The sequence below is a fragment of the Pseudorca crassidens genome, chromosome 2, assembly GCF_039906515.1.
Source record: "Pseudorca crassidens isolate mPseCra1 chromosome 2, mPseCra1.hap1, whole genome shotgun sequence".
NCBI lineage: Eukaryota > Metazoa > Chordata > Mammalia > Artiodactyla > Delphinidae > Pseudorca > Pseudorca crassidens.
Window position 1 is genome coordinate 137,100,303 of NC_090297.1, and position 21,644 is coordinate 137,121,946.

General features: G+C 51.6%; 1 protein-coding gene and 1 long non-coding RNA gene across 3 annotated transcripts in view; one reads left to right on the forward strand and one right to left on the reverse strand.

The window, feature by feature from the left end:
• The window catches only part of LOC137219779 (uncharacterized), a 152,184-nt gene extending 131,168 nt beyond the window's left edge, over positions 1 to 21,016 (forward strand). The window contains exons 10-11 of the long non-coding RNA XR_010941242.1: positions 13,078 to 13,166; positions 14,530 to 21,016. This is a non-coding gene — a long non-coding RNA (uncharacterized lncRNA). The remainder of the gene's footprint in view (positions 1 to 13,077; positions 13,167 to 14,529) is intronic.
• RGS16 (regulator of G protein signaling 16) lies at positions 6,281 to 12,057 on the reverse strand. 2 transcript variants are annotated; one of them, XM_067728842.1, is made up of 5 exons: positions 11,905 to 12,057; positions 10,907 to 11,017; positions 10,056 to 10,117; positions 9,601 to 9,767; positions 6,281 to 8,181 (listed from the first exon to the last, which is right to left on the reverse strand). In XM_067728842.1, exons 1-5 carry the CDS (start codon positions 11,946 to 11,948, stop codon positions 7,954 to 7,956), a joined length of 612 nt encoding a protein of 203 aa, XP_067584943.1. In that variant the 5' UTR covers positions 11,949 to 12,057; the 3' UTR covers positions 6,281 to 7,953. The 2 variants fall into 2 exon arrangements, with proteins under 2 accessions (XP_067584943.1, XP_067584942.1); XM_067728841.1 differs by having other exon boundaries at positions 10,056 to 10,120.
• Positions 21,017 to 21,644: the final 628 nt, after the last annotated feature.

Below are 21,644 nucleotides of genomic sequence, written 5' to 3' on the forward strand. Positions count from 1 at the left end.
GAGGGAGGGGACACTGACCACGCCTACACTCAGCAGAGGTGGCCTGAGCTAGTAGCACCTTTAAACCTCCTAGAGGAAAGCAGTGGCTCTTTTGTTTTCTAACCTTTTATTTTCTATTGGAGTATAGTGGATTAACAATATGTTAATTTCAGGTGTACAGCAAAGGGATTCAGTTATACATATACATGTATTTATTCGGTGGCTCTTAACTGATTGCTGAGGGCTGATTTGATGTCCAAGATCGTGCTGCTCAGCCTTCAGCCTTTCAGGTCACAGCTCCAACCTGACCACGTTGTTCCAAACCCCCTATCTTCTTGAGGGAAATGAATGGTAAATAAACATGTATTGGGCACCGACAGGGTGCCTGGCACTATGTTCATTGCATCACAAGAGACTCGGACCCGATCAACCCCTAACAATCCTGATGATGATGAAACGGAGGCTGCAGGAAGCTAGATCAGCCCAAAGCCCAAGCTCCTTCACTCACCTGGGTGCTGTCAATTTCACCACCCTGAGGCAATGTGGCCTCCTGGAAAGGGCACAAGGCTGGCAGTCTTAAGACCTGGTCCTGCAGCCAGAGCTGTGGCTGTTTTGCTGAGTGACCACAGGCAAGTGGTTGAACAATGTTGGGCCTCATTCTCTCATGTTAATATGGTTTTTAAGATTCCTTTCTGCTCTAGAAGTTCCGCTCCTGACCATTTTCCTAGCATGGAGATGCACGCTGTATACTGAAGGCTACCATGGGAAGTATTCCTGTCCTCAAAGAACATCCAGTCTTGCCGGGAGACAAACTTCCTAGAGGGTCATGAACAGCGAGCAAGGTGTGGTGACATGTTGGTCACCAGCGGCACGCCATCCAGACTCTCGACCTCTGTTGCCCCTTACACCCCAGTGACTCCCAAGCCTCTCTCTCTAGCCCCAGCCTCTCTGCTGAACTTCAGACCCACAAATCTAGAACATGTCCCAAACAGAGATTCTCATCTCTCCCTAAACCTGCTCCTTTCCTTTTTCTCCATCCCCATGAATGGTACCAGCCCCTGAATGCCACTCCCCATTCTCATTCCAATCCCAAGTCTCCTACTTTCATCTGCAAGGGGATGACTACCTCAGCCCTTCCTATCGCTTACTGGAAGAAACTGATGATTTGCTTCTCAGCCTCTCATCTAGTATTACCTGCTTCACTGACTCGCCATAGTGTGCAGGACAAAGTTCAAAATCCTTAACCCATCATTCGCTCAATTAATATTTATTGAGCACTGACAGTGTTGCCAGTGACTATTCTAAATGCTCGGGATACAGTGATTTATCACACAAGTGCCTCGGGGGGGTCTTCCTGGAGCTTGCATCTTAGTAGGCAGAAATAGATCATAAATAATGGAGAAATGCAATATGTAACATGATTTCAGGTCCTGGTATGGTCCCTGACTGTCCTGATTCCTCATGGGCATCACCACTACTACCATCCAGTTCCCCATCACATCACACTGTTTCCCACCACCATGTCTCTGCACATGCCACTTTTGCTACCTGAACTAATAATAATGTTAAGAAGAAGAAGAATGATGATGGTAGCAAGCATTTATGTAGCTCTTTAGTATGCTCTAGGAACTGTTTTGAGCCCTTTATATATATTTTTATATATATATATATATATATATATATATAAAATCGTATAATCTAATCTTTATGAGGTAGGTACTGGTTTTTTTAAATATTTATTTATTTATTTGGCTGTGCCAGGTCTTAGTTGCAGCATGCAGGATCTTTGTTGCCCCATGTGGGCTCCTTTAGTTGCGGCATGCGAGATCTAGTTCCCTGACCAGGGATCGAACCTGCGTCCCCAGCATTGGGAGCTCAGAGTCTTAACTGCTGGACCGCCAGGGAATTCCCTCTAGGTTTATTGAGAAATAATTGACATACATCACTCTAGAAGTTTAAGTTATATAGTATGATGGCTTGATTCACATACACTCTGAAATGATTACCACAATAGGTTTAGTTAACATCCGTTATCTCATATAGCTACAAAAAAAAAAAAAGAAGTAGAATTGCTGGATCATGTGGCAGTTCTATTTTTAATTTTTTGAGGAAGCTCCATACTGTTTTCCATCCTGGCTGCACCAACTTACAATCCCACGAACTGCGCACAAGTTCTCCCTTCTCTCTACATCCACGCCAAGAGCTTCAGTTTTTAAAGGTGATTTCAGCCCTGTTGGCTAAAGAAATCTAATTTTAACCCCTGTACCCCCTGGGGTACCTTAGCAATTATGCTAATAATTTTCAGTTCTATTGAAATTTCACATCTTTATTAAACTGCATTAATAAACAAAACTAAAAGTTATACCTCTTGGATACAATTCCAAAGGAAGGAGCCAACTCCAAGCAAAGTTAAGCAGTTCCAAGGGAAAAGTTTGTATAGCCTGACCTGACATGGCCACAGGGAGGCAGCAGAGGGTGAGGGATAGGCCAGAGCCCTCCACAGCCAACACGGAAGCAACAGCACTGATGCGGAAATACACGAGCCTGGGTTGAGTGAGTACTGTCTGGATTTAATGGCTCAGTCCTTGATTTCCTCATCTGGAATTCTGGAATGCTCTTCATATCAGATAAAATACAGTATGGAAACAGCTGTACTACACTTGGGAAAGTAGACTTGGAATCCTGGCTTTGAATTGTGACTCTTCCATTCTTTTCAAAAAGTCAATAAATAGTTATTGACTGTGTACAAGGTACTGTGCTGAGTACCTGGAATCAGATAATAATAATAGTTAATACTCGTGGGATATCAGCACTGTGCCACTTTTCTTTCATTCCGTGTTCCCTCTGAGGGGTGCACTCTTACTGCACTCGTTTACAGATGAGTGAAGTAAGCCTTGGAGAGGCTTAGTAGCTTCCCAAGGTCATACAGCGAAGGGGCCAGTTCCAGCCCCGACATTCCAACCCCATGAGCTGAGCTGTGTATCACTCAGCCGTGGTCTGTTCTGCCCCATCTTATCAAATAATGTGGCTCCCCATCTTGAAGAGAGTGGTTTAGTGAAAGAAAAAGAGCTGTGAAGAGGCAAGTGACAGTGCCATGTCACACATGAGGCGATCAAGGTTAGGACAGGGTGTCCTAGAATCATGGAAGTGGCAGAGATGAACTCTGGGCAGTGGATGTCTGGGAAGGAAGGCTTCACTTGAGGAAGTGATGTTTTTGCTAGATTTTCAGGAGGCCTTTTGAGGAGGGCATTCTCCTCCTCAGCCCCCAACCCCTAATTAAAAGAAAAACAAAGAGGGCATTACAAGCAGAGAGAACAGCATGTGTGTGAGGGCCATCTGGGCAGGGACGAAGTCAGGAGAGGGACTTGGGTCAGGTCAGCACGAACCTCGTATGTCATTGTAAGAGCTGGACTTTCTCTCATACTCAAAGGGGAGCCACTGAAGGGCTTAAATGCATCCATGGCATGCTCAGATCCGTGCTTTATGGATAAAGACTGACATGGCATGGAAAATGAACTGGAGGGGGAGAGCACTGGGGAGGGGCACCAGGTGGGAAGTCGTTTTTATAGCCTAGGTTGAAGAGGATGAAAGGTTCCTCTAAGAAATCTCAGTGAGGGTTTCCCTGGTGGCGCGGTGGTTAAGGATCCACCTACCAATGCAGGGGACACAGGTTTGAGCCCTTGTCCGGGAAGATCCCACATGCCATGGAGCAACTAAGCCCGTGAGCCACAACTACTGAAGCCCACGTGCCACAACTACTGAAGCCCACGTGCCTAGAGCCCATGCTCCACAACAAGAGAAGCCACCACAATGAGAAGCCCACGCACCGTAATGAAGAGTAGGCCCCGCTCGCTGCAGCTAGAGAAAGCCCGTGTCCAGCAACAAAGACCCAACACAGCCAAAAATATAAATAAATAAATAAATTTATTTAAAAAAAAAAAAACTATAAAGATGTCTCGGTGAGCCGGGAGGAGAAGCAGCGTCTCTCCCTATCGGGGTTACAGGACCAGGAGGCTGTGGATATCTGAGGGGGATGATGATGACCTTGGCTTTGAATGTGCTACATACGATGAGCCTGTGGGACGTCCAGGGAGAGGAGTCTGGTAGGAAGTTGGAAATGGTCATCTAAACGTTTCTCCTGCTGGATTTAAAATTAATCATTAGCGTAAGAGCCGTCTGCTAAACATGTATATGCTAGGCCCTGGGTGTAGAAAATTGGAGAGGGGGACATGCCTAAACCCCAGGAGTTTGCCGTCTGGTAAAGGGAGACAGAAAGGAGGGATGTAAGTGCTCTGATGAGGGTTCACAGCAGTGGGGGCACATGAAGCACAGGCTTCAGGGATCAGACCCAAAGGCTCAGGGGAAGGCGCCGCAGAAAGACCCTTGAGCCGGCTTTTGAAAGATGCGTCCCCAGGCTGATGAAGGAGTGATGGGAGTAGGGGACACAGCAGGGAGGGGGTCCAGGAGGCAAAAGCAAGGAGGCTTGAACAGTAGGGTGAATCTGGGAACCGTGAAAGGTTTGTTTTCAAGGGGCAGGTGAGCGATTGGGAGCAGAGGCCGGAAAGGCATAAGCAGGCCGCTTTGCCTGGAAGCAGGAAGTGCTTTGCCTGCTAAGCCAAAGCCTGAAGTGCACTGGGGGAGGACCAGAGCCAGTGAGTTTGAAGATCTTGGAGACCTCTTGCTGGCTGAGTGATTTTCAGGAAATCCCTTAAACACTCTGAGAACCAATACAGTAGAGGTCCTGTGTTGGTTTGAGCCTGACACCTGGGAGACGTATAGGTCAGCCAAGAGTCGTTCTTCTTTATCTCTAATGAGTATCTACCACCTTCAGGCCACGCCATGGGCTCCAAGACCACCCTGTATGTGAGAAGAAGGGCTAGGAGAGGGGAACAAGCCTTGAGGATGGTCTTGCTGGATTGGGGAGCCTGCCAGCACCCACCCCAGTCACTGGATGTCCGTCACCCCCATTCATTTCTCCATTACTAGCCGATTACACCCACGTTTTCCTACGGGCACCCATACTGCTTCAGAAAATACACATTTGTGCCCTTGTCTAAAGTTACCCAGAATCCCCACCCACCATAAAGTGAGGCTACCTGCAGCTGATGGTACGGCTACTAGTTTGGTCTTCTGCCAGGCACATAGAATGCACTAGATGCAATAAATGCATGTAAAAAAGGCAAAAAGATGGAAGGAAAGTAATGAGAAGAGGACAAGGTTCCTACCTCCCCACCTCTCTGGGTACCATCTTTCTTCTTCCCTCATCCATCATATCCCTCGACCATCCCTCACAGACTGGACTCACCCCCCCAGCCCCAACACGGTGTCACTGGGTTCCAATCTCATCTCTGCCACTCTCTCGAGCCAGCTGCCCTGGGCATGTTCCCCTCTCACTCACCCACCCCCATGCCCCCAGGAGCTTCAGTTTCCTCATCTGTATTGTAGGGTTATCATACCTACCTCACAGAGCTGTGGTAAGGACTCAATGAGATCAGGGCCTGCCACGGTGTGTGTTCCCATCTTCCTTTCCAGGCCCTTAACCTCAGAATCCCTCCTGGCATCACACATAGAATCGCCTCTTAGATCTGGGCTTCGAATGTGATTCCATGGGGTTTTCTACTCGATGTACCTGAAGTCTGGTCACTTTACTCAGTTATCTTTATATAAACAGATAATTCAACATAGAGAAGAATTTAGGGAGAACGAGTAGGTGATCGGCAGAGGGAGAGCAGATTGGATCCTTGCAAGCCTACCCCAAAGTTCTTTCCAGCCCAGCGCTAACCTCTCATTCCCTCTGCCCCGGGAATGGAACAGTCCCATGTACCAAGTGGCTTCCCAAAGCTCATCTCAGAGACGTCTATGAAATTATAAGGAATACTAACTCCCTGAATTTATATGACATCTTAAAAGGATACTAATGCAAATTGAAAATGGGCAAAGGTGAAAATGGCACAAAAGTCCCCCCGCAACTGATAATGTGTGGCTACTTGGCCGGGGCAACCACCCCTTGCTCTGTTCGAAGAAGAACTGGGAATGGCTTGTGCTGGGCCGGGTGGAGAGAGGAGATGGGCTCTGAAATGACAGCTGAGCCAGGTCCAATCAACACGACACAATGGCTTGACACAAGTTGGGCTGTCACCAGCTGAATGAAGTTACCCATCCTGGTGGCCACCGTTAGAACAGTCACCTCTGCCCGTACCTCGAAAGCTCCCCATGCATCCTGTGGCATCTCCGGACGCCAGCTCTCCCACAAGACTCCCGCCCGTACTTCCCTTTCCCTCTTCCCCTGACCACACAGCCCTTGGAGACAGGATCTCATACTTGGGTTTTATTTTATTTCACAATAAAATAACATGCTGAAGCAGGAAAATGGGGATCGAGTACATCATTCACATCAGAAAACCAGTTCCAGCTGTCAACAATAAATAAATATTTAAACAGGGAGGAGTTCCTGACAGGCGCTAAGAGGTTCCCAGCATGTTCAAGAGGTAGAGTCCAGTGGAGAGGGAGACAGTCAGGCCGCCAGCTCCTGTTGAGATTCTCCAGTAGAGGCAAACTCAAATGACAATAAATAACAATACAACAACACGACAACAGCAGTGAAAATAATGTGCCATGACCACTGTCACAAAACCAACAATATGTTAGACTTAAATAATTGTCTCCTGGAGGAGCTCATAGCGCAGAGAGAACAGTGTGGATTTTCCTGGGGCACAGGGGAGCTGCCCGGTTAATTCACCTCCCCAGCCTGGGCCCGGGCAGAAGTCCCACCACGGAACGTGTGCTCAGTGATGCCATGAGGTGACCAGCGGGTTCTGATTGCCCCCAGTCCTGCTCTTCCCAGCCTCACTCCCAGCTTCTACGGTCCATCCAAGTTCATTGAGGTCCCTGCCTCATTTCTCCCAACACCCCAGTGAGCGTTACCTCACATCCACAGGAAAGAAACACGAGGCTCCCCTTCCATCCTGGGGAATCTCTTTTTCGCTGTTCTCATACCCACAAAAATAAAAGATGAGCTTGATTTAAAGAGGATTCTCTGGAACTGCCAAGAGATTTGTTTCTCAGGATCCTTTTCTCCCCCCTTCCACCCTGCCCGGCAAAAGAGCTGGACTAGCCGCTCACCAAGAGGCCCCATGCCCTTCTCCTGATGGGCCCCACATTCAACAGCAGCACGGAGCTAAGACAGGGCACATCCCAGCAAGAGGTCCTCAGCGGGCCCTGCTCACAGGTGGACCCTGATGCACACACAGGGTCGGGGCACCCGCAAGAGGCCACCAGGAGCACCAAGGTTCATTTCACATAAGCAAGATGGCCTCTTTTCAGGGCTCTCTATTGATCTGGAAAGGGGCTTGAAGGCCAGTGTTTGAGGTAAAAATCTCATCTGGGGCAAGCATCACATTGGTTCTCTGGCCTTGACAAGACTGCCAGGCTGGACACAGGAGTGTTGAGAAATGCAAGCTAAGGAACCCGCCGCGCAGCCCAGAGGCAGGTGAAGAGGACGGGATGGGAAGGCTCCACATCCACGGTTCCCTGTGTGCCCAGGGCAGTCTGGGAACCAGGAAACCAGGATGTGTCCACCGACGGACAGGCAGAACGGCTAACCTGCTTGTCTTTCCCTCACTCATCTTCAAGTTTCCTTTTATCCACAAGTTTCCCAAAGCACCCTGGAATATCCCTTGCCCCGCTGAGAAGGGCCAGAGCCGATGCTGACTCTTGCACCATCCTTCTTTTCCCCCAGAGAGCCACATACAACCCTCCTCTTCAGCCCTTGGGCGCAGGTCCTAGAAGTGGGGGAACCCTCTCACGCACGGAATTCAGTCCCGCAGGGTCTAGAGGAGAGGGTGTCACCGGGTGGGCGTTTCCCTTCGCTGTCCTCTCTGGCTGTGCAGAACCCGCCCCCCCACACGGGGGCGGCGCCTCGGCTACGGGCGACCCAACCTCTCTGCCTGGCCGGCCCCCTCCCAGCCTGGAGGCTCAGGTATGCGAGGGCTCGGATGGGGAGGCAGAGGCGGAGGCGGCAGAGGCGGAGGCGGCCGCGGCTTCGGCAGCTAGGTCCCGATAAGCTGGGGACTTCAGGAAGCGCGGGTACGAGTCCTTCTCCATCAGGGTGCGCGTCTTCCCCTGAGCCACGTCGAAGCACATGGCCGTGGGCGTCTGCAGGTTCGTCCTGGTCAGCTCCCTGGTCTCGTGGTCTATGTTCACCTGTGGGATGGAGGGCAAGCACGTGAGTGCGTGGGCGTCAGGGCACGGGGTGGCAGAGGCAGGAGGCCAGCAGGCACGGGAGGACTGGCACGTGGGGCAGTGAAGGCGCACTGGATTCCGAACACGGAACCGGGGGTCTCCAGAGTTGACCATCAACGGGCTTTTCAACTCTGGGCCTGTCCCCACCTTTGATCCAGTGTCTGTCCTCCAGTCTCTCAGAACGACCCAGGATATGTTGAGAATGGGTACAAATTCAACCTCTTTTCACCCATTCCACTGTAACAACCCGGGTTCAAGTCACCATCACCTCTGTCCTAGACTAGTGCCAGCGCCTGCTACCTGGTGTCTCTCTCTTCTCCCCTTAACCCCGGGCTCTATTCTCCACCCAGCAGAGCGAGCCTTTTAAAACCCAAGTCAGTTTGCTAGCAGCTCTGTTGTCTCCCGTCACTCAGAGGAAAAACCCAAGTGTGCAATGAGCCCACACGGCCACCTGGGCCGGCACCTGGCCATCTGCCACCTGTGTGACATCATCTCCCACTCTCTCTCCCTCATGCTCCATTCCACATGGACCCACTTGCTGGTCTGTGGTCACAACAGGCACTCTCTGGTCTTTGCACTTTCCGTTTCCTGTGTTAGAATGTTCCTTCCTCCTTTTCAGGTCTCTGTTCGCATGTCACCTTATCAAACAGCCCACCCCTCACTTCCCTTTATAAATCGGAAAGACCTCACATCCTCCCACCCCGTACTCTGGTATTCCCTTCCATATCCTGCTTTGTTTTTATCAGAGCAGAGATCATTCCCTGACAATATTTACTTAATTGGTTATTGTCACCTTCTCCCACTGGGGTAGAGACTTTTTGTTCACTGCCATATCCTCAATGTCTATAATACTGCCTTGCATGTAACTGATGCTCAACAAATCTTTATGGAATAAATAAAAGTGCTCAGAAAATATATTGTACAGATACAAAAGCAAGGCATTACTACTCTCTCTCCACAAGGTGGCGCCATATTCTCTATCAAACACAGTGGAGGCCTGGGGGAAGGTTAAAAGGTCCGCAGACCACAGACCTGAGGCAGGTCAACAAGGGGACTGAGCCAGGTTACCCTATGATGACCTGTCTCCCCAGTTGTGTAAGTGTTTTGAGCTCTAAAAAGGGCTTCGTTTACAGAAGTGCATATGGACAGAAGCCAAAAAACCCCTGCCAACCCCTCCGGTCCCACTGGTGAGTATGAGGGTAAAAGGAGGCAGGGGTGGCCCGGAGCCTGGCTTTCTAGTCTCCAGCCTCCTGTGACAAATGAGGCCACTGTATTTCTAAACTCGGCCCTTTCCTTGCTGGCCCCCCACCATCCCCGATTCTCAGTGGGGAAGGAGCAGGCAGGGTCTGCAGGATCCCTGGCATATGTCACGGCTCTGACCTCTTTGGGGGCTTCACTGCAGATGAATTCCTCAAAGATCCTGTGAGCCCGGGAGGCCAGCTTGGTAGCTGACCGGAGCTTCCTGAACTCCTCACAGGCCAGCCAGAACTCCAGGTTCTCCTCGCTGAACTCTGTCTTCAGGAAGGCGTGGAAGGCGGCCACTCCATCTGGGGTTGCAGGGAGAGAGGAAGAGACAGGTCAGACAGCGGGGACAGCCAGCCGGGAATAGAAGAAGAAAAGACAGCAATTGTAGTTAATGGTCTATTTTTAGGATGTAATTTTCTCCAACAAGGACCTGCCTTTGTATTCTGAATAGAGGCTGGCACACTAGGGGATCATTATTATTATTACTACTACTACTATTTTGCCCACACTTTTAGCATCCTCAGGCTGCCTCCACGGCACATGGGCACACATGTGCCATCCACAGACAGACACAACAGGGCCCCACTCACTTTTACTGCTCAGCAGCAAGTCAAATGACTCTCTCCACCCCAACACGTCTTCTGAGAAGTTTCTGCTAAAAAAAAAAAAAAGGCAGGATTTTAATTAAAAAAAAAAAAAATCAACAAACTACTGCACAGCACAAATCCTAGCCAGAACGCTGATGGAAGTTGTATAATTCACACAATTGTATAATTGGATAATTATTGGAGCTGATGCCTCAAACTCTTAGTTGGGGTTCAGGGAAATAGTTGTGTTTTCTAGAGGACAGCTCAGTAACCAGAAACCAAAGCAGGGAACTTCTGGCCCTCATTAAGTATCTAAGACTGTCTTCTTCACTGTCCAAAGTTCTTTCTATCCCCCTGACTCTCAGAGCTTGTTTTGTATACTTTCTTAAGGAAATAAGGGTCTTATGAATAGAGATTATGTCTACCCATAACCCCAGAGCCTAACGCAGCACCTGGCACAGTTGATGGTCAGTATAAAAGGGCTTCCAGGTAAAGTGCATGTCAGTGGAAGTAGTCACTAATTTAAAACCCTCCAGTGGCCTTGGACCCTGCCCTTGCCCTGGTTGCATGTGCAATGACATCTCCAGGTGCGAGAGTCTGGTAACTAGACATTCAGGCCCTGGGTATCTTCATTTGTTGGTGGCATTAGAAGCCTGGAGCCATCCACGCAGTCACCCATGAGCCAGGCATCCATAGCAGACCGGCTATGACCAGCTCCATTACAATCTCTAGGAAAAGGTCACCAACATCCACGCTGGCATGTCCTAATTTCTCCCGGTATTTTCCTTCTCAGGACTCCTTTCCTGAATCTGGCTCCCTCCCTCCAGGGGCCCTAGGCTTTCAGCAGGACTTACCCCTCTTTGCTGTGTTTACTGTCCCACTCGAACTTGCCAACACTCCCAGTACCGGAGCCCAGTTCTGACTTGTGAAGAAAGACCCCCAGCCGTGTCTTGAACTCTTTGGCTCTGGAAGACAAAGCACGAGCTTGTGAGGATTCTCCACTCGCTCAGCCAGGGCAGAGAGATTTACGAGGTCCCAGAAGAGCTCAGGTTAGTGTCACCCAAATTCCAGCCTTGGGGCTCCTGGGAACCCGTTAACTGTTCCCAGGGCCTAAACGTTGCCTCTCTCAGCGGTATCATGAACCCAGAAACAATGAAAGCAGTATTTAGGCTGTGCCTCGGTAGGTCTTATACTTTCTGGGTCTACAGTACAGCACACGTGGGCTTTTGCCCACTTAAGTCCCACTGATCCATCTCTGTGCCTGTTGATTAGCAGAAGGCAGTTCAGCAGTCTCTTAGACTTGTCACAAGTATCTCTGGAGCTGTGTGGAAGCTGATTTCTGCCTTCCTCTTTACTTTTTCCTTCCCAGCTCCAGCAAGGATTGGAGTGGGTGAGTAGCTCCCTGGGAAGCGGGCACATCCCTCACAGGGGCAGCTGCTGAAAAACACCTGCCTGCCTTTCCAGGGCCAGAGGGCCCCTAGACCTATGACTTAGAATGAAAACCAAGTGCTTAAGAAACCGGGGAAGACTCGGTTCTGCCTGGTGATGCCACCGTGGTTCTCCTGAAGCTGGGTCACCTGAGCAGAAGCGCCACTTGTCAGAGGGTGGGGAATGGCAGTAAGCAGTGGTCCCTCTGCTTCCCTTTGCTTTGCCTTCTCCGTTCTCGTCGCCCATCCTTCTCTAAGACTCTAAGGAGGCATCTGAGAACGTGGAACCAAGTTGACCTCCGCCTCTCGTCACTTGCGTCCCATTCTCCAGCCCACCCAGGTCTGCAAGCCTGCTGCCACTGCACTCCCTAAGGTTGGTGGGACTTGTTCTTCTTCCTCCAGGCAGCTGGACAAGCTGCTCTTACCTCTCCAGGCAGTTGGTGGGGAAGGCGGCCAGGGTCCGGCACATGGCTGCGGGTGCAGGGCAGCACGTCGTGTGGAGGATGGTGACGGGCTCCAGCGGGCAACGCAGGGCGCGAGGAGGCAGAGCAGCAGCGGGCAGCGCCTCTCTGCGCAGATTGGGTTTATTCAACTGCTTGCGCCGAGCCAGCGGCTTTTATTGCCTTGGAGGGGGCGGGGCGGGGTGCGCGCCGCCGACCAATTGGAGAGCGGTACTGAGCGCGGGCGAAGGCGCAGGAGGGGCCTGCAGCTCGACGGGGTGGGGCTCGCTGCCCGGGATGCGCCGCTACCCTCGTGCAACCTTCACACCGCGGGGGTGCTCACGGGGCTAATCCCCTCCTCTTGGCGGACACCAGCGTGGGGAGGGAGAAGCGGCAGAGAACTCACACGGAGAAGAGAAGCGCACACCCAGTTTAGTAGAGGGGAAAAAAAAAAAAACCACCTTCTGCCGCTAGTAAAAGCAGGAAACCAACTCAGCGGTGCCAGGAGGATTGGTGTTGAGGTGCCTCCTCGGGGAGGCACGCACGGTGTCGAGCACAGCCTGAGCCTGAGTCTGTTGGGTCCTGCAGGACCGGAGCACAGGAAGCAAGCCAGGCAAGAGAGCATCATGGTTATACTGATAACTTCCATTTACTGTGCTCCTACCCAAATGGCCACGGGTCAACTAAGTAAGCCCTTTGTCATCCTCACCTCCATTTTATAGATGAAGAAACTGAGTCAGAACGTTAGAGAGACTTGCCCAAGATCAGAGTTAGAAATAGCAGACAAGGGTTGGGGTTGGTGGCTGGCTTTATTGAGCATCTACTATGTACTTTTTTTTTTTTTTTTTTGCAGTACGTGGGCCTCTCACTGTTGTGGCCTCTCCCGTTGCGGAGCACAGGCTCCGGACGCGCAGGCTCAGCGGCTATGGCTCACGGGCCCAGCCGCTCCGCGGCATGTGGGATCTTCCCGGACCGGGGAACGAACCCGTGTCCCCTGCATCGGCAGGTGGACTCTCAACCACTGCGCCACCAGGGAAGCCCTACTGTGTACTTTTTTTACTAAGACTCGGGTTAAATAACTTGCTCAAAGTCACACAGTAAGTGTTTTGCCAGAAGTCAAATATGAATTTACCATGCTTTTTCACTGCCCCTCTGCAGATTAGAATCCCACCACCTCCGGAACTAGTGAATGATCCTGCCTTTAAGCAGTTGCCAGCTAGTTCGGCGTCCTCATCTCTGAGATAAAGGTAATAAATGCTCTGCCTCTCTCCTCACTTTCCCATAAAGGCATCACAGCCTCCCCATTGCCCCTCACTTCCCTTTGGGATTGCTGTTAAGAGGCTGCACTTGAAGTTAAGAGTGTACCATCTAGGGATAGATTTCTCAGTTTCAAATCTGGGCTCCACCATTTACTGATGGGAGACTTTAGGCGAGTTTCTCAACCTTTCCACGCCTCCGTTTCCTTGTCTCTAAAACAGAAAACATGATGCGCTTATTTCATAAAGTTGTTGTGAGGACTAAAGAAATTTAATTCTTAGTTTGAATTCCCCAGGAGACGGGAAACTTAGTTGCTCGGAGGCAGAGACTTGCTGGGGAGAGTTCTGGGAACTAAGAGGGTGTGAGGGAAGCAGGCTTGGGCAGAGGGAGGAAACGAATGCCGGAAGCTGGTCCCAGGGGGTGCTCTGGAGTGGGATGACTCTTCTGAGCAGACCCGCAGTGAAGCAAGGGGCCGGGCCTTTGTATCCCTCATCAACAGTTCATTGGACGGCCTAATTTTAAACGAGGCAATTCCCTCTGTTAAGGGAGAGACGGCTGTGAGCCTACAGCAGCCAGCACCCTGGGGAATAAGGGCCTGGTCCCAAACGCAGATCTGGGAGACACACCACAGCACCTGTAGCCACACCTGGAAGGTGCTTGGGACAGAGCTCAGCTCGTAGTCAGCGCTCAGTCAACCTTGGCTCTCAGGTTTACTTAGTAGGGTTACAGGGGTTGCTAGACAACAAGAAAAAGTAGCAAGTCTTTTTGTGACTCTCGGAGTTTAGGTGTTTATTTCATGAGGGGCGTTTAAGAGTTGCTATTCCTCAGCGGCGGCTGGAAGTAAGGGTCGGAAACCAGAGGTGAAGAGGTTCCACCTGACAGAGCTCAGTGAGAAGTCCCAGAAAAGCTGGTCAGGGAAGGAAAGGGGAAAACCACAGAGGGGAAGAGGGGAGGAAGGCCTGTGAGAGAGCCACTGAGGCACCGCTATAGGAAAAGAGGCCCCAATCAGAACAATATGGGGGGTCTTTTGTCAGAGCAGATTCCCTTGTTAAGCCAGGGCCTGCGGAAGATGATCCAGTTAGTCAAAACCTAATGCTCTCTGAAGCCAGAGCTGAACCCTCCCCAGCCTCCCGGTGGTTAGTGGAACACAGGGACAGGCGAGGCAGCAGCTCATGCATTGGTAGCACCATCTTAGATGCCGCTTCCCACCTGCACCCCGTCTGGCCCGCCTGGGCTCTTGTTCTACTTTTCTCACAAGTCCAGGGCTGGATTGGTGTGGGGCAGGGCGATGGGCAAGAGTTGGGAGGGGGGCAACGGAAGGATGCCTTTTTGAACGTTTGCTTCTCCGCACAGCCCTTGGTCCACACGATGACGCAGCCCAGCCGGCAGCATTAGCAGGCCCTTCTGCTGGAGGAGTTCGTCAGCTGGGATGAGGGCTGTTTTGTCACCTGCTGCTGCTTCTGCCCCAGTGCATATGCTTTTATTATGCAGCTGCCGAATGGGGACGTGGGTGGTGTCTGAGACAGCTTTTCTCCAAGCAATAAGAGCAAGTTTATGGACGGATCGAACCCCCGGTCTTACCCTCGGTAGTACCACGTTGGAATCAGCCTGGACGTGGCCACATGACAACAATAATAGTGATTAGGCAGAAAACCTCCTCAAACCTTCCTGTCCTTTCTGCATTCCCTGTGAATAGACCAGAGGAGCTTTTAAATTTCCATTCTGCAGACAACAAAACGGCAGTGCTAAAGGCCCTTAGTTAAATGCAATGGAGCTGAAAACAGCTGAACCCTGGGCCGAATCTCCAGATTCCCGAGCTAGTACTTTTTCATTCGACAAAGAAAGCGAAAGAGACAAAGGAATTGATGCATGGTGCACAGATGGGCAAAGCCAAGAGCACAAAGCTCCCTGCTCAAGACGAAGAGCCCTCTCCAAGTTCAGCCTGCCTCCCGGTTGCCATGGTTACCTCTTCAGTTTCCAGGCAGAAACTTTTTGAAGTTCACGGTTTATCCTAAATTCTCTTCCCAGCAGGTAAAGCGGTTCATGTCTACAATTGCAGTAATGACTCAACAGTTGCTGTCAATCCAGAAAGCTGAGCTCGCCTGTGAATCGTACTGGCTTTGACAGAACCTGACCTCATTTTTGCCCAGCGCTCCCAGTGCAGCTGTGCTCTCTTTAGTGGAGAGTATGGGGACACAGCTCTGCAGCCTGGGTCATCTGGGGTCAGGATTCAACATCCCACAATATCCCAGCCGCATTGCCTACCATCTCCTTCCGCCCCTCTGACCCCCCAGGACCACTCTTTCCACAGAGACTGAGGTCTAGACAGGACCTTTGTCTGCTGAAAACAGTTAGAGGAAATGAAAATACTTACTCGACTTTGGCACAGACGATCCCCACAGCGGTCTGGACCTTCCAAAGTCAGTCATCAATCTACTAATGAATATTTATTAAGAATTTACTATGGGGCTTCCCTGGTGGTGCAGTGGTTAAGAATCCACCTGCCAATGCAGGGGACACAGGTTCGATCTCTGGCCCGGGAAGATCCCACATGCCACGGAGCAAGTAAGCCCATACGCCACAGCTACTGAGCCTGCGCTCTGGAGCCCGCGGGCCACAACTACTGAAGCCCGCGTGCCACAACTACTGAAGCCTGCACGCCTAGAGCCCGTGCTCCGCAACAAGAGAAACTACCGCACTAAGAAGCCCACGCACCACAACCAAGAGTAGCCCCCCTCTCGTCGCAACTAGAGAAAGCCCACGTGCAGCAACGCAAACATAAATAAATAAATAAATAAAAGAAACATGACCCCAAAAAAGAGAATTAAAAAAGAAAAAAAGAATGTACTATGTTCCCAAGTTGATGGGGAAACAACAGTTTTTAAGGCTCCTCTCTGACTGTAATGGCCTTATATTTCCTTCCAGCTGAGGAAACAGAACTACCAGAGGGGAGAGGGAGAGGTGATAGGAAACGATTGCCTGGTGTTGCAACAAGTGTCCAGGAAAGGGAGAGATCAGAGAGCGTTGGCAGTGTTTAAAAAAAAAAACAGGAGTGAGAGAGGTTTGAGCACCATGGAAGGTCAGAATATGCAGGGCACGTGGGAGGAAGCATGCCTCGGTGGGACAAACAACTAGGAAATGCGTGTTGTAGTTTGGGGGTACAGCAAAGATGCACAAAGATCTAGGAATTCCTTACATACAGGCAGAGGAGCTTAAGCTGGCAGTGTGCACACTTGGATGCCACTTTTAGGTTTAGAAGCACAAAAACAGCAGGGGCAGCACATATCCTAAGACGTCTGCATGAGAAGGGAGAGATCACCTCCAGCAGACGTGAAATAGTCTCTGGGGGTCAGTTCCCTGCTGCATCATGACAAGAACTGTGGGTATTCTCCCTTCCTGGGCAGGGGAAGTTGACAGAGTTCAGCCTGGGTGCAAGAAATGACTGCTTTCCCCTGATCATCCTTTAGGGCATTGGGTGTAGCTCACTTTGATGGCTGTACTACTCAGCTCTGATTTCTCCTCTTCCCTCTCCTCCTTCCCTCTGAGCAGAGTTTTGAGGGGATGGGAGGCCTGCTTCTCTCTACCCAACTGGACCAATGGACCCCTAGCCTGCAAGGAGGGCAGTCCCAGCCACTTGGGAGAGGCTGAAACTCTTCAGCAGCACCTATGGCTAGTAGGATCACGTCTAGTCTCCTCTACATGGCACCTAAGGCTCTAATCAACTGATCTCGCATCCTTCGCCTCACACCCTAACACCCAGCCAGCCTCAGCAGCTGCAGGTTACCCCAGGCACCGTGCTGCCTGTACCAACAAGCCCTGAGCACGAGGTTCTCTAGGCCTGAAGGACCCTCCAATCCCAGTGCTACTCATTTTAAAAGATATTTTCAATAAACTATATATATTGAGATATAGTTTGCATATAATGAATGCACAGATCTTAAGTATACAGCTCGATGAGTTTTGACAAATGTAGACATCCACGTAACCATGGCATACACCGTGCCAGCTTGCTGGGTGGCATTTTAATCAAGAGCCAATCAAGCTACGGAATACTTCTGTCACCCTAGAAAACTTCATGCTCCTTCCAGCCAGCCTCCCCCACCACCCCCATCAGAGGCAACCACTAGTCTGAGTCCTAGAACCATAGGACTCACATTGAATCCTGAGTTTGTTTTCTACATATTTTTGAGGCCTGGTGCAAGTGCTCTCTCATCCCTGGAACTTGTTCCTGCCTATGTTACCCTGAACTCAGAATTGATTCCCAATCTGTTTGCTCTGTGAGCTCCTGCAGGGCAGGGAACCATTGCCTTGGTCCTCTTTTTTTTTTTTTTTTTTTTGCGGTACGCGGGCCTCTCACTGTTGTGGCCTCTCCCGTTGGGGAGCACAGGCTCCGGACGCGCAGGCTCAGCGGCCATGGCTCACGGGCCTAGCCGCTCCGCGGCACGTGGGATCTTCCCGGACCGGGACACGAACCCGCGTCCCCTGCATCAGCAGGCGGACCCTCAACCGCTGCGCCACCAGGGAAGCCCAAACCTTGGTCCTCTTTTTATCTTCAGCCCCTAGCACCGTGCCCAGTTTGGTGTGTATTCTGTAAATGTTGGCTGGCAGGCTGGCTTCTGTTTCAACACAAATCTTAATAGCTATGAACTCTAACTGTGTGCCAGGCTCTGTTCTGTGTGCTGCTTCCGCTGAATTATCTTTCGGTTCTCACAATCACCCCATAAGCCGGGTTCTATCTTGTCTTCATTTTACATTTGAGTGAACTCTGGCAGAGGCTGGTTAAGTAACTTGCCTGTGATCACACAGCTAGTGGGTGGTCAAGCTGGGTTTTGATCTCAGTCCAATTCCAGAGCCTGTGTTGCTAACATACACCATGCCAGTCTGCTGTATGGTGTTTTCTAGAACTCAGAGTTTGCTCACTATGAGAAGAACGAAGCATAAGCTTGGGAAGGACGTTACACCTCATCCTCTGTTTTCTGTAGTTTTCTTTCCTGTATCCCCCCGACCCCGACCCCTCTTCTTTGCTCACCCCATCCCTCTGCAGCCATTCATGTTTCCCACTTTCTGTCTTTGCCTTCAGCTGTGTGTCATCACTGGCTCTGGACCTGTCTGCTTCTTTTGTCTCTTGCGTATGCAATTCCCACACGTGGCTGCCGAGAGCTCCTTCCTCTGCTAAAATCCCTTGGTTAACATCTGGGCTTTTATTATCTTTTCAGGAAAACTCAATTCAGCTGCTTTGCCACGCCTCCTTTCCCAGCTGTGCTTCCCAAGCCCTCTTTGCTCATAGAGGATCCTGGCTCCCACCTTGGAAAGAGCCCAGGGGCAGCTTTCAAGGGAGGCAGAGCTCCAGTTCCCAAAGCCTTTGGGATGTGTGGGCCCTGGAAACCTTTGTTCATCCTCTTCTGGTAGATGGAGCCTCTGGGGTTAATGCTTTCTCCGCTGCATGCGGGCCGTGGCCCTTCACAGGCCCCGTGCTTGGTGTTTTGTGGTCTCCCCCATGCAGGTGGGCTCGCCTGTCTGGCTGTGATGGTCTGCTTTACCCCACAGCCCAACCAGACTGTCTGCCTGCCTTGAATCGTGAATTCTCCCGGCGTCTGGGGTCCCCCTGCAGCGCGCTGCCTCAGCTTTCACATGCGTGTGCTCGCATATTGATTCATTCCCTAGAGTATCAACGAAATCAGTGGCAATAAATGAGGCCCCCCCTCACCCTAATACTGCCAATTCCAAAAGAGGAGGGTCACCTAAGCGCCCTGGGTTTCTGTCTTCCTCCTTTTCACCCTCCCTCCCCATCTCCTTTTTCACTTTTGTCACGAATGTCATTTTTCTGAGAGCATCTCACTTCTACTCACTGAGTCTTGGAAACAAAGTTTATAAAAACCTAGATTGTTCTCATTTCATAATCTTCCAAGGCCCTGGGAAGCCACGTAGAATGACAGATTAGAGGGGGCAAAAAAGTGAGGCCTGGGATTTGCAAATGACTGCAAGGTGAAATTTACATGTCCAATTCCCTGTTCTTTCCTGGACTGAGGAGTGAGGACTTTGGGATTCCAGACCTGGGACGTGAGGCAGGTATCGCCTGCCGGCTTGTGTCTCACTCCAGGCAGGAAACAAGCACCGGGGGAATCTAACAGATGCCACCCCCGGTTGGGGAGGAGAGGGGGCTTCTGACCGACTCACTCCCTCTACCATATTCACCGGCCGGGGCAGCCACCAACACTGATAGGCGATGCTCTGGGCAAGGAGAAGGCCCCCTGCTCTCTGGGAAGCAAATGGCCTACCTGAAACATTGTTTTACTCTCAAACCACATGGGGGGGAGGGGGGGTGGCGGACGGGGGACTGAAAGACCCTCAGAGATGGAAACCTCTGCAAGCAGCAGTTTAAGTCCCAGCCCACCCCCCTTCATTTCTTAGGGGAGCTCAGCACACCAGTCCATCCCTGGTCCTAGAGACACTTGGTGTGCTCTCCTCGGCTGGAAAGCTGCCTTTGAGATGTAGGTGCTCACCTGGGCGGGTCTGAAATGGCCTCAGGGTGGCCTGGAACCTGGAATCTGTACCCAGCTCAGTGTCGGGCATAGCATAGATAGTCATGAGATATTGGCTGAGGAAGGAAGGAGCGCGTCCCGCTGGACACGGTGGGTGTCATTGGAGAGCCATTGTCAGCTCAGTCATGAGATATTGGCTGAGGAAGGAAGGAGTGCATCCCACTGGACACGGTGGATGTCATTGGAGAGCCATCGTCAGCTCGGCCTCTCCAGGCTCCTTGGGGTCGCAGACACTCCTGGCTGAACTCCAAGCTGATGACTTTCTGGAATTGGGTCGCAGACAGTCTGCCTTACGCAATGAAATTTATTATCATGCACTTCCCTCACATGGCCCCCACTGGGGCTGGTGGAGTCCCCCAATGCAGGCAAACCGGCACAAAGCCAGGGAAAGTCTGACACGCATCCGTCCTTCCAGAGCCCAGCTCGAGTTGGAAACAGGGCACCAGACACACACGGAGCTGTGCCACTTTGTCCCGTCTCTCTGAAGGTCTTCAGTGAGGAGAGCTCCTGGCACACCTCGCCGCCTTTCCCTCTCTCCTAGGTATTCCAGAGAGGCAGGTGCTAGGGAGATGCTGTGTTTGGTAGTAAGAACAGATTTCAGCTGCTTGCAGCTGGCTAACACCTGGCCCTGTTCTAGACCTTGTCTTGGAGGAAGGGACATGCCATTTGCAGGGCCCCCATGAGCCAACACTGAGCTCAGTGCCTTCCAGATGGAGAAACCAACAGCGTGGGTAAGTAATCTACCCACAGTGACCCACCCAGTGAACAGAGGTGCCAGGATTGAAACCCAGTTCTGTCCAGCAGATCCGGACGCAGGGCTACACATTGCCCCGTCCTCTTGCCTCTGAGCAGCATTCCCCCCAGCCCCTGGCTGCCACTTCAGGCCATTTCTCCACGCTGCCCTAGATAGGGATATGTAGGTGCTTACACAGGCCACAGATGACACACGAGGACTGCTCACACAGCAAGCCCCGGCATGTGAATGTCTCACACACGTGCAGAGATGTCAGGCCGGAGCTACAGGAGTGGTTTGCCATCTCCTGGGAGTTTGGGACCTGCCCTCTTTTGAGTCACAGTGCATGAACCCCCATTTCAATAGGGAGAGAATAGGGGCCGGTGGGGAGGGTTGAAGGAGGGGCACAGAGGAAAAGCAATCTTGTAGGAAAGCAGGAGGCTTGACAAAGCATCAACGCTAGCTGTCCCTCCGTAACAAGTTGGGAGGAAACGTGCCTCCTTACACTGTGCCCGCAGCTCCCCGAGCGAAGGGAGGAACGTGGCCAGCTGTCTGAGCCACGGGAGGCTGGGGCCGGCAGAGGTGGGGTGGGAGGGAAGGGGGCGGGGGGGAGCCATGGGAACAGGTGATCCTTTCACAAGCTCCCCGGCCATCAGCTCCTGACATAGCAGATGTCCTAGAAACAGGCCCAGGTGGACAGGGGGAAGAGCGCAGCGGGAGGCTGCGTGATGTTTGGCCGAGAAAGAAATGAGCTCTGCCTAATGGGCCCCGGACATCTGCGCAGGGGAGACACGCGCTGGGCTGTGTGGCTGAGCCCCGGCGAGCCACTCCCTCTCCACGTGGCTGTGCTGCTCCGGTGTGGGCTACAGGAGAACCTGTTGGATCCAAATCCCCAGGCTTCCCGAACCCCCGGGCGGCAGCAATGGGGAGGACAATTGCTACATGAAGCGAGCATTCTCTGTGCTCCAAATTTATGGTTCTTCTCATCTCATCTCATCCTCACGCTAACCTCTGCGGAAGGTATGCCTACTATTGTGGTTTTACAGATGGGGAAACCGAGGCATAGAGAGGCTAATTGAAGAAGGGACAAGAGGCCAGAGCCCTGGTTTGATACCGGGTCGTCTGACGCCAGCACCCACGCAGTGAGCCACTCACTGTGTAGACAGCCCCCTCCTCGCCCCCTCCAGAGTTGC